This window comes from Exophiala mesophila (assembly GCF_000836275.1).
Source record: "Exophiala mesophila strain CBS 40295 unplaced genomic scaffold supercont1.1, whole genome shotgun sequence".
NCBI classification, from domain to species: Eukaryota; Fungi; Ascomycota; class Eurotiomycetes; order Chaetothyriales; family Herpotrichiellaceae; genus Exophiala; species Exophiala mesophila.
In genome coordinates this window covers 2,991,481-3,005,880 of record NW_015622504.1, presented here as the reverse complement: position 1 = coordinate 3,005,880, position 14,400 = coordinate 2,991,481, and the positions used below count along the sequence as shown (strand labels likewise).

Genomic DNA, 14,400 nt, shown 5'->3' with positions numbered 1-14,400 from the left:
TTTGAATCAACATGTAGACAGAATGTGTTATTACTTCTTAAAGAGCCGAATTCCACTCATGGTATAGGACTATATGTTGGTTGCCTAAAAGCGTTAGCGGCCCCCTGAACGGCGAGCCTCGTGAGGTCCCACAACACCGATCTCGAACTCGCGAAGCGCACCCATGCATAACTTGTTCTTCTGACTGTTGCCTTCTTGTCGCCTGGTAAGGCCCATGGCTGTATGGCTGTTGCAATTATGGTGCTTTCACAGCATAGCATCTTGGGTCCCGATGATAGTCCCATGCTTACCATGAAGATATACTTGGTACATGATTGTTCAAGAGGTGCGTGTCCCTCCCATAGACTTGGTTTGCTGATATCAGTTTGCTGTTGTCTGCTCTATGCATCTCACAAATCGATTTCTACTAAAAGGCTGCTGTTGCTATCGACCTGTGTATGCCTCTGGCTGAAGTGCAACTCGGTTATGAAGTCTCTCAAAAGTGCATTATCAAACAGTGAGCGTCTTTCCCATCGTCGCTCGTTTAGTTGCTGCCAGTCAAGCCTTTCCGACAAATCATATTTATTGCTTGTTCGAGTTTCGGTGAGTAGTTATGACAATGCATGTCCTGAAGATCTCATGGAGATCTCCCAGAGACAAAGACTAGCTAGGGTCGTTGGTGGCGCGGGGATTTTCCGTGATAAATGTAAATCATCCGCCTAACCGAACATGACGATTTGAATAAGGCTGAAGTTATAAGAGAGACAGGATGAGATATGTGGGTTGCTAGCAAGCACAATAGTCGTCCAATGGTGGCATGGGCGATTAAGAATGCCTTCGCAAGCAATGTAGTGACTTTTGCGTTCACGAGCCCAACTGGAGGGGTTCTTCTCGTATTGCTTAGTCAGTACAATTCTTTGTTACACTTGAGAGTGCCACTTGACTCTCACAAAAATAGGCGCAACGCCAAAAGTTACATTATCCTGCTTACAAAACCTTAAGGCAGAGGCTGCGATGCATACCCCGGGCGTCTTTCCTTTCGATTGAACCAAGGATTGAGACCAGGATCTGGACGCTAGGCAATGCCGAAACTGAGGCGGGTAAGGTGGTGGTGCAACCCCAATCAACCCCATGGTCACAGACGATACACCATCCAGCCGCACGCTCACAGCCCTATCGTCTCAATTAGGCAGTCCGTTTGAAGTGATCCCAGCCCAGAATAAGACCAAGGACATCTTCTGCCTTACTTAGATCGGAGTGCTTACTTAAAGGACACGATCATCTAGAGAATAAGCGAACCTTGCAATTTGAGTCCTGTCACATACGCTCTACACAGATTAGCATATAAGGTGACAACAGTCCGCTCCCAAGGCAGGACAACCATCTCCTGGCATCTTTGTATAAACAGTACTTGAATCCAAGACCCTCTGTTCCGCAAAAGCCGACTCACTATGCCGCCAGCCCCCAAAGACCGAAGCATTCCACCAGGCGTCAAGGACCCTGCGAGGAGAACAATCACCAACAAACTCAGCGGCGAGATCATCACATTTCACAAATATGGATATGAAACCGGTGGCAAGAGCAGTGAGGCCTCATTAATTTGCAAACCCGGTGGTGGCCCGCCACTTCACTACCACACAACCTATGCAGAGAAGTTCATCGCCGTCAAGCAACCAGTTCAAGTCAACCTGGACGGCAAGAACATTGTAATCCAACCCGGAGAGGCGGCAGATGTCCCCATAGGCACTCCCCACCGCTTCTACAACGATACCGAGGTCGATGTCGAGTTTGAGGGCCATGTCTTGCCTTCACACGAAGGCTTTGAGAAGAGCTTGGTCATTCTGTTTGGTCTTTGCAACGACGATATGGCCGATCCAAAGACCAGACTGCCAAAAAGCATCTTGCAAACAGCAATCATTGCAGACATGTCAGACATGAGATTCCCGGGATTTGGCGGGGCAATTGCCAATTACCTGATGATAGGATTGGCGAAATTTGCCAGATGGAAGGGAATCGAGGAAGAGTTGTTAAAAAAGTATTGGGATTGATGGGTGGTGCCGCAAAGAGGGGGATCTGATTTTCTTTGTGCTTCACTTCGCATCATATAGATCTGGGGTTGAAATCAAGTCTTTTGCAAGCGTCGAAGTGATTTACCTTCGATTTTTAAAACGGACTTCCTCTTTGGGAAGAGGCTGTCAGCGCCAAAGATTGAGCGCCTCATCTTGAGAGTCTTGTCCCTCTGGTATTTTGTAGCGCCTGTATAGTCAAACTCTCAGAATAGACAAAAGTTTTCGTGCAGAGCAACTCTCTGCAAGAAAGGTGGATTGATAACCGCGATGGCTTTGATGGAGTGTATCCTGTCGTAACAATGTCCCTCTTTTTGTTTATGGCAATCTCAAGCGTTGAAAGTCCGGTGCAAATATGCCAAGATGGAGGTAATTTCAGCTTGGCAAGTTTTCAACATAAATTTAATGATCAACATGTCGCCTGTCACTAACAATAAGTTCTTGGGCACAAGGCGTACACCGACACGGGAACGCAATCTTCCTTGGTATTTGAACAAGACCAACCGAGGGTTCTGAGACTGCAGGTCAGAACATCGTCCTTCCCGGACCGCCTGGCCGACGCCATGTCCGAAAAGACCCCTCCATCCCTCGCCGCTGTCGCAGTCTCATCGATTCTCCTAGGCTTGCTTGCCGGTTATTTTATTGGTCAAGGTTCGAGCATAGGGGTTTTCGGGGGTGTAGGAAGCGCTGGCGGTGTCAAGAAAAGCTGGCCAAATAGCTACGATGTCAAAGTACATGCCGATTCCAGCGATGAGGCAGATGACGAGGGAGAGGGCGATGAGGAGACGGGAGAAGATGGTGATGGCACGGAGTTGAACAGCTTCCAGGATTCGAATGAAGAAGTCAAGTTAGTCTTGGTTGTAAGAACAGATTTGGGGATGGGAAAAGGTAATTCTGCGCCTTAGTCTTTGTTGTTCATGCCAGGATGATCGGAGTGCTGATTTTTCCGCTCCAGGCAAGATCGCCGCTCAATGCTCCCATGCCACGCTCGCTTGCTACAAGTACTTGATCAATCATGTCCCTTCGGCGCCTCTCCTCAAGAGATGGGAATGGGGTGGACAAGCTAAAATAGCACTCCAAGCCAAGTCGGAAGAAGAGTTGCAGACATTGCAAGCACAAGCCATGAGTCTTGGACTCTGTGCACGCATCATCCACGACGCCGGCCGGACTCAGATTGCTGCTGGCAGTGCAACCGTATTGGGTGTTCTCGGCCCCAAGAGCGTTGTGGACCAAGTCACGGGACATTTGAAGCTGTTATGAAATCACATACCAAAAGACAATGGAGGTTTCAGTCCGCATGACATGACGATACAGTATTCGATTCATCAACTCGAGTACAGTGCCAGGGCTACTGGACAACAGAAACTCCAAACGCCGGAGATTTTCCCCCCGCCGTTGATGTCTTCATTTGGGCGGTCGGCTGTATACTGTACTGCCTCTTGAGACGAAGAGTCGTGCCATTCCGCCCTCAGTCAGCTACCACCATGATACCTCGTGCCCCGAGCACAGTCTTCATAGATGACAATTCTCGCTGGTCAGGGTGGGCTTGAACTGACTGACTGGTGACATGGGCGAGGCAGTCCCTGCGAATCTACTGTTGAGATTGCACTGGATTTTGTTCACTTCCATGCACATGGCAGGAAAGAAGGATCCATCGGGCTCATGAAAGGGTGAAGCATTGAATCTTCGACTGTGGAATGCGTTCAAAAGCGCACCCATGCAGAGCGCTCAACCAGCTGCATCTGCCTACAAACAGCACAGCAACGAGAACCTTTTGGTTATTCGACACAGTGAGCGCAGTATTCGTAGTCTGTCTTTCTCAATCAGCCCTAGTATGATGGATGCTATTGAGCGAATATTGATCTTGCTCAGACAGTCACTGTGGAGATTGGCCAAGGAATAAAGATGATGGTCGTCAATGGTAGTCTCGCCCGTGCATGCCATAAACGGACTAGTAACATCTCTGTCATCGTAATTGGTGGATCGAAATTTTCAGCCGAGGACACGGGCAACTGGACTTGATTCGCCGGCGGGGGGTGAAAATGATAGTCTGACGGTGGCTTATCTTCTTAGGACTTGTAAATATTGGAGTCAAACATGCTGGCTCAGGCGGATCGTCATGTCAGACACTCGAAATTCTGACAACACCCAGGCTCCCCCGCAGCTCCAGAGATGCTTTCTGCAAGCTGCAGGTGCAGTGCAGGTGCACCGGGCATGTCGCCCCTGCCCACCGAAATCTGCCAATCCAACCTTTCATTCCCTCGGTGCGTCGTCTGTTCCGTCATAAAAATTTTCCCCTCCACCGCCGCTACCAGCCCCATCCAGTACCCGGAATTCACCTCTTTCACCCGTGTGCGCGAGACTGATCCTTGTGAGGTTCGCCTGTCAAATCATCGTGCTTGGATTTTGACTCATTAATCAATCATATCTTCCATCACTTCTCTCACAAACTCACCGCTCGTGTTTACTCAGACCTTCACATTCTAATTTTTCTCTCCCATTGAGACACGAACGTCCTGTTGTTCTGTGGCTGACCCTGGTTTCTGATCCATCGCCTTGATCCTCAACTGACCGGTTCATCATGTGTCCTTCCGCAGATGATGTCGAGACCAACGGTGTCAATGGACACTCCAACGGCGTTTCGAACGGAGACAGCTCTGATTCTGGTGAGTCACCACCGAAAGCCGTTGTCCCAGCAAAGCCACTGACTTGACCTAGGCCACCCCGGCTACACTGGAATCAACACCTCGTCAAGACCTCAACCCAACAGCCGAAACCCATACCAGCCGGTTGGCGATTTTCTCAGCAATGTCAGCCGATTCAAGATCATTGAAAGCACATTAAGAGAAGGAGAACAGTACGTGCAAAAATTTGCCTTGACATTTCCCCGAGTCAGCCACCTTGGTTACTAATTGCTCACACGATCAGATTTGCCAATGCCTACTTCGATACCGCTAAGAAGATCGAGATTGCCAAAGCCCTCGACGAGTTTGGCGCAGACTATATCGAGTTGACTAGCCCTGCAGCTTCCGAGCAATCCCGCAAGGACTGTGAAGCAATTTGCAAGCTCGGCTTGAAGTCCAAGATTCTTACCCACATTAGATGTCACATGGACGATGCTAGAATAGCAGTCGAGACTGGTGTTGACGGCGTCGACGTTGTCATTGGAACCTCGTCTTTCTTGAGAGAGCACTCTCACGGCAAGGACATGACATACATCAAGAACACCGCCATCGAGGTCATCGAGTTTGTCAAGTCCAAGGGCATCGAGATCCGCTTCTCGAGTGAAGATTCTTTCCGATCAGATCTGGTTGACCTTCTATCTCTGTATCAAGCCGTCGACAAGGTCGGTGTGAACCGAGTTGGAATTGCAGACACAGTCGGCTGTGCCAGCCCCCGACAAGTTTACGACCTGGTGCGAACTCTCCGCGGCGTGGTTAGCTGTGACATTGAAACACATTTCCACAACGATACTGGCTGTGCTATCGCCAACGCATACTGCGCATTGGAAGCAGGTGCTACGCATATCGATACCTCGGTGCTGGGTATTGGTGAGCGAAATGGTATCACCACCCTGGGTGGCCTTATGGCTCGAATGATCACTGCCGATCGTGACTACGTCAAGAGCAAGTACAAGCTGGAGAAGATCAAGGACATTGAGGAGCTTGTGGCTGAAGCCGTGGCGGTCAATATCCCCTTCAACAACCCTATCACCGGGTTCTGCGCCTTCACACACAAAGCCGGTATCCATGCCAAGGCCATTCTCGCCAACCCCAGCACATATGAAATCATTGATCCCTCCGACTTTGGCATTGGCCGATATATCCACTTTGCATCCCGCCTCACTGGCTGGAATGCCATCAAATCTCGTGCACAACAGCTGCAGATTGAGATGACGGATGCACAATACAAGGAAGTTACGGCGGCCATCAAGAGACTGGCCGACATCCGACCAATTGCGATTGACGATGCCGATTCAATCATTCACGCCTATCACCGCAATATCAAGTTGGGCAAGGCCAATCCTGACATGGTTGAGCTGCCCAACATGACCGACAAGGAGAAGAAGCTGTTGGCGGAGAAGACGGCTGAAGACCAGGCCGCGCCTGAGAAGCGCAAGCTGGATGAGACGGTTGACGAACAAGTTGCAACAGAACAGACTATTAAGAAGGCCCGAACCAACGGCATCACGGCATAGGGGATGATGATCAGGCAAAATAAATCGCGGACTGGTCCTTTTGGACGTGTGATGAAACGAGAGCCACTGATATTGATGATGTGAACAAGGCTATGGGCGTCAACGAGGGCCAGCTTTGAAAACTGGAAGGTCGTATTTGCACAGTGATTGTACAGAGCAAGATGAGGAAAGATTTAGAAAATCCGTTGGTGACGGATCTGGCACAGTATTCCTCAAAAGCAAAGTGGAAAAGCCAATGCCACACGAATGGTACCAGTGATAGTGAATCAAATGAGACATGTTCAATGCACTCGTATAGGAACACCTTGAGTATGTAGGTATACAGCAGAACTGACCGATAGGTGGTGGTGTGTGTGCAACTGAGCCTCAAAACGAGCGATGCAATAATGGGATAAGGGAAGGTGGGATGCTTCTAGGCTGCTGGAATACGAGAAACGAAGTACGAGAGTACCTGCCCTCCCTCAGTAGCGACCCTTGCGCCTGCCCTGAGAACCGAGGGATGGAAGCGCTGCATGTGGCAAGAACGAGTGTCACAGGCGCTCCTACCTATGAATTATCGCCCAAATGCTATCCACAGGTCATGCGGAGAAAGTCACTTCCCCATTAAAAAGTCCACTGAGAGCACGATTCCCTCACCTCACACCCTCTGTGACTCTTCTTGCAAACCCCTCGATATCGTCACATCACCTCTTGAAAACTGCCCCAGTAGTACCAACTCATCTGTTGGTCACATCTGGAACTTGGATCAGCTAGCAAAACATCGGATCCCATGTCTCGCCGACTGTAGCCACATTACTCCTCATCAACTTCGTCTTCGCTTCCATCGAAGTCTCCCAATCAATATGGGCTCATCACCACTCCCAGTCAGTTTGCAGAGCAAGTTCCAAAAGTCAAACACCATTTCGCGATTGAGGGACTTTAAAGGAAATCTTGATATGTATGTCCGCTGCCATTATCGCTGCTTCTACCCCTCTCCCTCAGGTAGACTGACTCTTCCAATAGCCTTCGAAACGTCGTCTTCTTTTTCTTTCTCCTCGGCATCCTACGCCGTTCATTTTATTTCGTTCGCGGTTACGGCATCCTTGGCTCGCTGGCTCTGGCAATTAGCAGTATCCATAAATCTGCCTATCGAGTATTTTTGAGGCTACCTGGTGTACGCAGTCAAGTTGCCAAACAAATCGCCGTGACGCGCCGCGACCTTGAGAACAAGCTCGCACCCACCGGCCCTGGAACCACAAGATATTTACAATTACCAAAAGAGCCATGGACACCAGATCAGTTGCGCAGCGAGTTGAAGTCGATGACCGAGATGGAGAGGACAAGATGGGAGGAGGGCAAGGTCTCCGGTGCCGTCTATCATGGCGAGAGTGGCTTGTTGGATCTACAGTCCGAAGCTATGCGACTTTTCAGTGTTGCTAATCCAATCCACGCCGATGTCTTCCCGGCAGTCAGGAAGATGGAGGCTGAAGTTGTTGCAATGGTATTGGCTCTGTTCAATGCGCCTGCTTCAGGTGCTGGGGCCACCACTAGCGGTGGTACAGAATCCATTCTCATGGCTGTCTTGTCCGCGAGACAAAAGGCTCGCACAGAGAGAAGAGTTACCAACCCCGAAATCATCCTACCCGCGACAGTTCATGCGGCTTTTAACAAGGCAGCAAGTTACTTTGGGATCAAGGTCCATCAAGTCGCCTGTCCCGCACCAGACTATGTGGTCGATATCAACAGGGTGAGGAGGTTGATCAATCCCAACACCATCATGCTGGTCGGATCTGCGCCAAACTATCCCCACGGAATTGTCGACAACATTCCTGCATTGTCAAAACTGGCTGTTTCGTACAAAATCCCCTTACACGTTGACTGCTGCCTCGGATCATTCTTGATGCCATGTTTGTCCAAAGCCGGATTTCCTTCTCCTTGGGCCGATGAAGGAGGATTCGATTTTCGACAGCCAGGTGTTACTTCAATCAGTGTCGACACTCACAAGTATGGCTTTGCGCCCAAAGGCAACTCGTGTATTCTTTATCGAAACCGACAGTATCGAGAATATCAATATTTCCTCGCGCCCGACTGGTCCGGTGGGGTCTATGGCTCTCCGTCAATAGCCGGGTCCCGACCTGGTGCCTTGATCGCTGGGTGCTGGGCCAGCATGATGTCTCTGGGTGAGAAGGGTTACATCGAGGCAACCCACAAGATTGTGTCGACGAGAATCACTATCCAGAATGCTATCAAGGAACACCCTATTCTCAAGGAAACGTTGACTATCATTGGTAATCCGTTGGTCAGCGTGGTGGCCTTTACGTCGGCCGATTCAGCCATCTCGGTCTATGATATTGCTGATGCCATGTCCAAGAAACATTGGCATCTCAATTCTTTGCAAAACCCACCTGGTGTACACGTGGCAGTGACACTACCGATGACTCAGCCCGGAGCGGTGGACACATTGATCGATGACCTTGTATCAGTGGTCAAAGAGGAGAAGGAAAAGGCCGTGCAGCGAGTACAGGCTGGCGGACCGATCGAAAAGGGCAAAGGAAACTCTGCACAGCTCTATGGCGTAGCTGGCAGTTTACCTGACAAGAGTATTGTGCAACAGATTCTCGTGGCATACCTGGATACTTTGTACAAAGCTTGAATTTGGCACAAGAATAAGAAACCAGGAGAAGCCATTCGTTGTTGTTGCCTTGGATTTTCGAGCGGTGGAGTCGCAATCTATGGAGAAGGGTCAAATATCATCCACACACTTTAGCATTGAACCAACTATCTCGTGAGTAGTGATACCTCTAGTACCTCTACTCTTATTCTCTATCAAAATCTCTCGCCTTGGACCCAGTTTCTTCACACTGCCCCTTGATAAATGCCTACCGAACGGCAGTCGTGGTCGGATTGGTTGGTTGGTCATCATCAATCATGAAAGAAAGGAAAAAACCAAGATGAGCAGAACCGGCTGGCTAAGTAGAGTTGATCCACCATGATGACGATCAAGCATTCGCACCATCCAAGCCCAACCCTCTCGCAACCTTCCTCCCCATCCACCGTCTCTTAAACCCTTCTCTCGCCAGCTCACGAGTCCTACGACTCCACACATCCGCACCCACTCGACCACGCACGAACCCATCCTGTAGCGCCAGAATAGCCGCTTCGATGCCCCTCTCCTCACAAGACACATCGTATAATTGACGAGCCACCACGGTCGGTGGAACGAGCATTTCGTTCACGTGAGGAATATCCTTTTCCTGAGCACGCCGGCGGGATGTTTGGATGACTTTATCGGACGACGCGAGTGACGTGTGCAGGTGGGAGATGTTGCTTGTTAGGTGGGCGTGTAGGTTTTGTAGTTGGGTCAGTTCGGTGTGGAGTGTGGACGCTGTCGTTTGGAGTGCGGCTTGCTGGGATGCCAGGGCGGGTTGTGCCGAGTTTGTTTGTCCGATCTGCGAGTGCAGGGACTGCGTCAGAACGTGTGACAGGTGTGATAAAAGGGCTTCTTTTTCGGGGTTGACGGGAATAGGTGGTGCGGGAATCGATGGGTGAGATGGCGGTTTGGATGGGTTGATGGTGGAGAGGGGGATGTCGAATGGTGAATCGAGGAGGTTTGGCTGAGGTTGTGGTGTAGGTTTGGGCTGTGGTTGGGCCTGGGGTTGAGGTGGTGGGTGTTGTTGTTGTCGTTGATAGTGAGGATGGATTGGTCTGGGTTGTGCTGGGTGTTGTTGTTGCTGTTGATGGGGTTGTGCTGGTGGCGGTTGGAAATGCTGGCCGGCCGCGCTGCTAGACGATTGACTAGGATGATACTGTTGCTGCTGCCAGCCTTGACCCTGAGACGATGGTCCTGGTGCAATATGCTGGGATAGAGGTCTTTCACCATAGCTCTGAATTGGTGGAGGACTAGCTAGGTCGTGGCCAGGAGGTGGTGACTGTATAGGTCGTTGCGGCGGGTATTGGTAATGCTGGGCATCCTCCGGCCGTGGAGGTTGAGGTTGAGGTTGAGACTGTTGGGGATAGAAGCCATGAGATGGTGCTGATTGTGCAGTATGAGATTGTCTTAAACTACTTGACCTTTGAGGGGTATAATTGACACCACTCAACGGACGTTGCGTGCTTCCATTCGCATAAATGGAAGGAGGCCGTTGGTGACTTTGGTCCGAGCCATGTGTCTGCGAAGGTAGAGGTGGTGGTGCGTCGTAGCGACCTGGCCTCTGAGACGATGAAGGAGTTGAGCTCGTAGCTCCTAGGATTGGAGATGAAACCGATCGACCGCCACCTCCCAGAACGGGATCTTTCGGAGGAGGGGGAGGCGGCCCTGATGTGCCTGCTTGACCTTGTGGGGAATGCATCAGGCCTGAAGCACTCCCTGAAGCTTGAGGTTGAACCTCTTTTGGTAAAGGTGGGACAGGAGGTGGTGTAGGTTGTCCTGGTCTCTGGTGCTGCTGAGGTTGTTGTTGGGGCCTGGATATGACGGGCGGTTCTTTGGCAAAGACGTCAGACAAGATGGACAGAAAATCCACCACGTTGGATCTCTATGCCAGTGACAACAGTCGAACGATTAGCCTTCACAACTATGATAGGTGTCCAATATGCAAATCTAAGGCTCACCTCCCAAGCATCCCTCCAGTGTGCCAGATACGGATGATATATCTTGCCGTCCCCTCCGACATATTGACCCGGCCGAATCATCATGTCATTGGTGGGTGTGACATAGACAATCGGTGCATCGTATGGATATGAATGGGGGATCCATAGTGAGATGGGAAAGCGATAGGTGTTGCCTCTGAATGTCACAGGTATGGTGCCTTGGAAATGGACGAGGAGCGCCGGTGCTCCATTCTCAAAGGCTGCAGCACAGGATAGTCAGCTGTTGTGTCTTTCTTTCTCCGAATCTTCCATCTCTGTAGACAATGCATGGTACATACTGTAGACATCGGTTCGAGGAGCGAAGCCCGGGTGTCGGTGGAGGGCATGTGCGAGGTCGGAATATGTTCGGTTTGGGTCACGGTATTCCTGGAGACAAGAGGGGTCAGCCTGCAACCTGGATACAAGGTCATTATTTCAGTGGGACACACTCGTTTCAAGACATCATAGAGCCAGCTCAGAGTCTTCTGCGGCACAGCTGCCATTTGATATCAAGATTTGAAGGGGCACGAGGTGTTGGAACTTAGACGACAACCCAAATCCGCAAACAATGCGGAAGGCCTCTAATTGGCCAAGACAGGCGGCGTCAGAGTGTTTGCTGATTCATGACATGACGTGCGAGATTGATATATGACTCGTACTAAATCATCGCTTCATAGTGCATAGAGGATACAATTTCTAGCATGTCTTTCCTGCTAACGCAACCAGATACCCCTACAGATTCTGAGATACATGGCCTCTCTCTCATGAATGAAGTGACTTGACCTTGAAGAGGAGGCACTATCAGAGTATGTCGATGACTGCACCAGAGTGGGTGATTTCCTGGCGGGCGTCGTTGATAGGCCGCTCTGTCTCTTCTCACCGACATACTTGGAGGAACTACGCTTCCGTTTCGGGCTGCGTGCATGCCCGTCAGCCGGCTGTTTGGCTCGCGCAAGATTCCCATCAAGCCTCCTCATCCCCTCAAATCCGAATGTAGGGTCAAAACTGACGAATACGAGTGGCTTTTCTTTACGACTCCCTCCAATCTGTGGGCCAGCCATGTATATGAGTCCCTCATCGCCCTGAGTGGCATTCAGCTCACCCAGCTTCCCCTCAGGGCAGAGGATGTTGTGTATTGCCGAAGGAGTATCATTTGGCGGCCATACAGTGCAATGGCTGATGGAGTACCGCTCTTGCCCGGACACGATATCATTGACGCCGAGGTGAGCCATCTGGGAGACATCATTCGTACATTCAGGATCTCGTGAGAGCGGACTAATCTGATGTCGACTGACCACACGGATTTTGAGTTGTTGTCGAGGGCGCCATTCGCCTTTGAAGATATGATCCTCACTGACCAAATCAACAAATGACTGCGAGTTAAAATCATGACTGTTCCATTTCGTCTTTGTTCTGATGTATTCCCTCTTGTCACCGGTGATGTTGGATTCACTGTGCAGGTACTTTGCCAGTCCGGGCTCAGATTTCACGGAGCGAGGGTCGCTGTCCTTGTTGACAAGAGTCAGGGAAGGAGCATCTTCTGAACAACCAGAAGGATCCTCCAGATCTTGGTCGCACGCGCTGCGGAGAGCTTGCGTGTAGCATGCCCTCACTGCATGACTCCCACCATTGATCCATTCCTTTCGACATTCTACAACGAGAAGCTCGCCGGTTTGACGATCGACCTGAAACTCTAGCTTTGTCCAGGCATCATGAATTGGACCGTCGCCATGATACCTTCTGTAGATGGTGTGAACTTTGGGTTTGAGGTCTGGTCGAGGCAGGGGGAAGTATATGAGAGAGTAGTAGCTGGTCCAGTCGACATTCTCACAATCGGCACTCGTTTGATTGCTTAGACCATAGAAATAACCATTGAAGACCACAAAACAGACGGTGGATCCAATGTCTGACCCACAGATGTCGTGTAGTTGAATTGGCTCTTTATTCACCAACTTTGACATCTGCAAATCCCAGACATCCAATAGCCATTCATAATGGCCATGATATCCACGAGCGGAATTGGTACCGTATACTAAATAGCGTGAATCATGCCTCACAAATATTTTTTCGGTCGATCTCAACGAGATGTAGAGGCAAATGGAATCATGACCGAGAGAGTCGTCCATTGTCTCGGTGTCAGTTGTGCTGGAAGATGATACTACGGCCAAGTAGTCTCCGGCTGTTCCATAACCACACCGCAGAGCCACAAGATTGTACGAACAACTCAATATTTCAAGGGACTCCAGCACTGGTTTCGATGCTGTGGAGAGAGGACCACTGCAAACAAGCTTGCATCCAAAGGCTTCTGAGCTAAATACCTTCTCGACACGGCGATTTCCATTCAAATTGAGCATACGAATGTCGCCATTGGTTGCATAACAGACGATACCTTGTTGATAGGAGAAGGTGGTGGTGTATGCTAATACGCTCACAGAGTATGGAGAGCAGGCTTGAAGGGCAATCTCGGTGTTGTATAGACGGTCGATTACCTGTCGAAACATGGTCTTGTGAGGTTGCTGGAATGCTACTTCGGTCCACCGAGTATATGGATGGCTGGACTGTTCCTGATTAGCCAGCGAATCATTTGCACGAGACAGCAGGGGAAGCGTACTTTAAGGCTAGCCTTGGCGGTGGACTCATCCTGAAGCTGCTTCGCAGTGGCATGACAAGCCCGTGAGAGATGAACGTAGGACCTCACGTCAAGGAGTCGTGCAATCTGGTGGATGATATCAAAAGGCAATTGATCCAACGAGGCACGCATCCCCATAAGCTTTGCAGAACCAACCTGGATCCGTTCATACGAACCTGGACAAGAGTTGCTGCGGCCGCCCTCGATCATTCTATCCTACACGGCGAGGGTCGAAAGAAAGTATGCCAGAAGTGTCGTGGAGCTTTTCGAACATACGGCGGCCTGGCGCTATCGTTGCCCTTCAATATCAAGAGCATTTGTCTGAGAGGCGTACTTGAGGCTGAAAGACGACCTCAGGCTCAAGTTGATCTCCAGAGCCGCAGAAGTAGCAGAGGCAACGGGCTCCGAAGTAAAATGAGGGAGGAGGGTGGGGTGGGAGGTGGATAAGCATTGAATGCCAGCCCATCATGGGACTTTTGCAGCTCCTACGCATGGTCTACTCTTGCTCTGGAAGAGAGTCGAGTGGTCAGAGATGAAGAGATGAGGTTGGTTGACGTGCTTTGTGTCTGTCAGCCGGGCGCGGGTGCGGGCGCAGGCGCAGACGCAGGGGTTGGAACTTTTGTTGAGATCAAAGAGGAAAGAGGAAAGAGCCGCCTCGAACACAGTCGCGATGATGAAGCAGGAACAACCGATCCACGGAGTAAAGAAGCAGGCACGGGGACGTGTGCTGAGGACAACCAATAGAAACTTGACTTGAGAGCCTCAAAATACGGGTCTTGGCTAACCGTCAATGTCCGTAAATGTTCTGTGCTACATGGAAAAAACCACAGCCACCCCCTCGTCCACCCCTCGTTGGACTGGATTCCCATGATTCCATGCTGTTTCGAAGCCTCACTAACACAAGGCATCCCTTGTCGCCTGTG

The 14,400-nt window shown here is 50.4% G+C and overlaps 5 protein-coding genes across 6 annotated transcripts; 3 read left to right on the top strand and 2 right to left on the bottom strand.

The window, feature by feature from the left end:
- Positions 1–2,505: 2,505 nt before the first annotated feature.
- On the top strand, positions 2,506–3,883 carry PV10_00958 (peptidyl-tRNA hydrolase). The gene is made up of 2 exons (XM_016365102.1): positions 2,506–2,933; positions 3,001–3,883. The coding sequence occupies exons 1-2, from the start codon at positions 2,609–2,611 to the stop codon at positions 3,303–3,305; spliced, it is 630 nt and encodes a 209-aa protein (XP_016228751.1). The 5' UTR covers positions 2,506–2,608; the 3' UTR covers positions 3,306–3,883.
- Positions 3,884–4,350: 467 nt separating this feature from the next.
- Positions 4,351–6,571, top strand: PV10_00957 (homocitrate synthase, mitochondrial). The gene is made up of 3 exons (XM_016365101.1): positions 4,351–4,711; positions 4,764–4,902; positions 4,974–6,571. The coding sequence occupies exons 1-3, from the start codon at positions 4,627–4,629 to the stop codon at positions 6,241–6,243; spliced, it is 1,494 nt and encodes a 497-aa protein (XP_016228750.1). The 5' UTR covers positions 4,351–4,626; the 3' UTR covers positions 6,244–6,571.
- Positions 6,572–6,868: 297 nt separating this feature from the next.
- On the top strand, positions 6,869–9,073 carry PV10_00956 (uncharacterized protein). Its single transcript, XM_016365100.1, has 2 exons — positions 6,869–7,180; positions 7,246–9,073. The coding sequence occupies exons 1-2, from the start codon at positions 7,086–7,088 to the stop codon at positions 8,873–8,875; spliced, it is 1,725 nt and encodes a 574-aa protein (XP_016228749.1). The 5' UTR covers positions 6,869–7,085; the 3' UTR covers positions 8,876–9,073.
- On the bottom strand, positions 8,967–11,362 carry PV10_00955. 2 transcript variants are annotated; one of them, XM_016365098.1, is made up of 4 exons: positions 11,298–11,362; positions 11,148–11,235; positions 10,831–11,069; positions 8,967–10,754 (listed from the first exon to the last, which is right to left on the bottom strand). In XM_016365098.1, exons 1-4 carry the CDS (start codon positions 11,349–11,351, stop codon positions 9,222–9,224), a joined length of 1,914 nt encoding a protein of 637 aa, XP_016228747.1. In that variant the 5' UTR covers positions 11,352–11,362; the 3' UTR covers positions 8,967–9,221. The 2 variants fall into 2 exon arrangements, with proteins under 2 accessions (XP_016228747.1, XP_016228748.1); XM_016365099.1 differs by having other exon boundaries at positions 10,831–11,235.
- A 199-nt stretch (positions 11,363–11,561) lies between these two features.
- On the bottom strand, positions 11,562–13,687 carry PV10_00954 (uncharacterized protein; the record flags this gene model as incomplete). The annotated part of the gene is made up of 2 exons (XM_016365097.1): positions 11,562–13,406; positions 13,460–13,687. 2 exons carry the CDS (start codon positions 13,685–13,687, stop codon positions 11,562–11,564), a joined length of 2,073 nt encoding a protein of 690 aa, XP_016228746.1.
- Positions 13,688–14,400: the final 713 nt, after the last annotated feature.

What these genes read in the sequence shown, in the direction of transcription:
- PV10_00958 (XM_016365102.1), top strand. Translation starts at nt 2,609, where the DNA reads ATGTCCGAAAAGACCCCTCCATCCCTCGCCGCTGTCGCAGTCTCATCG. An exon ending in AGATTTGGGGATGGGAAAAG is followed by an intron (nt 2,934 to 3,000) that starts GTAATTCTGCGC and finishes TTTCCGCTCCAG; the next exon opens with GCAAGATCGCCGCTCAATGC.
- PV10_00957 (XM_016365101.1), top strand. Translation starts at nt 4,627, where the DNA reads ATGTGTCCTTCCGCAGATGATGTCGAGACCAACGGTGTCAATGGACAC. An exon ending in CGGAGACAGCTCTGATTCTG is followed by an intron (nt 4,712 to 4,763) that starts GTGAGTCACCAC and finishes GACTTGACCTAG; the next exon opens with GCCACCCCGGCTACACTGGA. An exon ending in ACATTAAGAGAAGGAGAACA is followed by an intron (nt 4,903 to 4,973) that starts GTACGTGCAAAA and finishes TCACACGATCAG; the next exon opens with ATTTGCCAATGCCTACTTCG.
- PV10_00956 (XM_016365100.1), top strand. Translation starts at nt 7,086, where the DNA reads ATGGGCTCATCACCACTCCCAGTCAGTTTGCAGAGCAAGTTCCAAAAG. An exon ending in TTTAAAGGAAATCTTGATAT is followed by an intron (nt 7,181 to 7,245) that starts GTATGTCCGCTG and finishes CTCTTCCAATAG; the next exon opens with CCTTCGAAACGTCGTCTTCT.
- PV10_00955 (XM_016365098.1), bottom strand. Translation starts at nt 11,351, where the DNA reads ATGGCAGCTGTGCCGCAGAAGACTCTGAGCTGGCTCTATGATGTCTTG. An exon ending in TCTATGATGTCTTGAAACGA is followed by an intron (nt 11,236 to 11,297) that starts GTGTGTCCCACT and finishes TCTTGTCTCCAG; the next exon opens with GAATACCGTGACCCAAACCG. An exon ending in ACTGGAGGGATGCTTGGGAG is followed by an intron (nt 10,755 to 10,830) that starts GTGAGCCTTAGA and finishes TCACTGGCATAG; the next exon opens with AGATCCAACGTGGTGGATTT.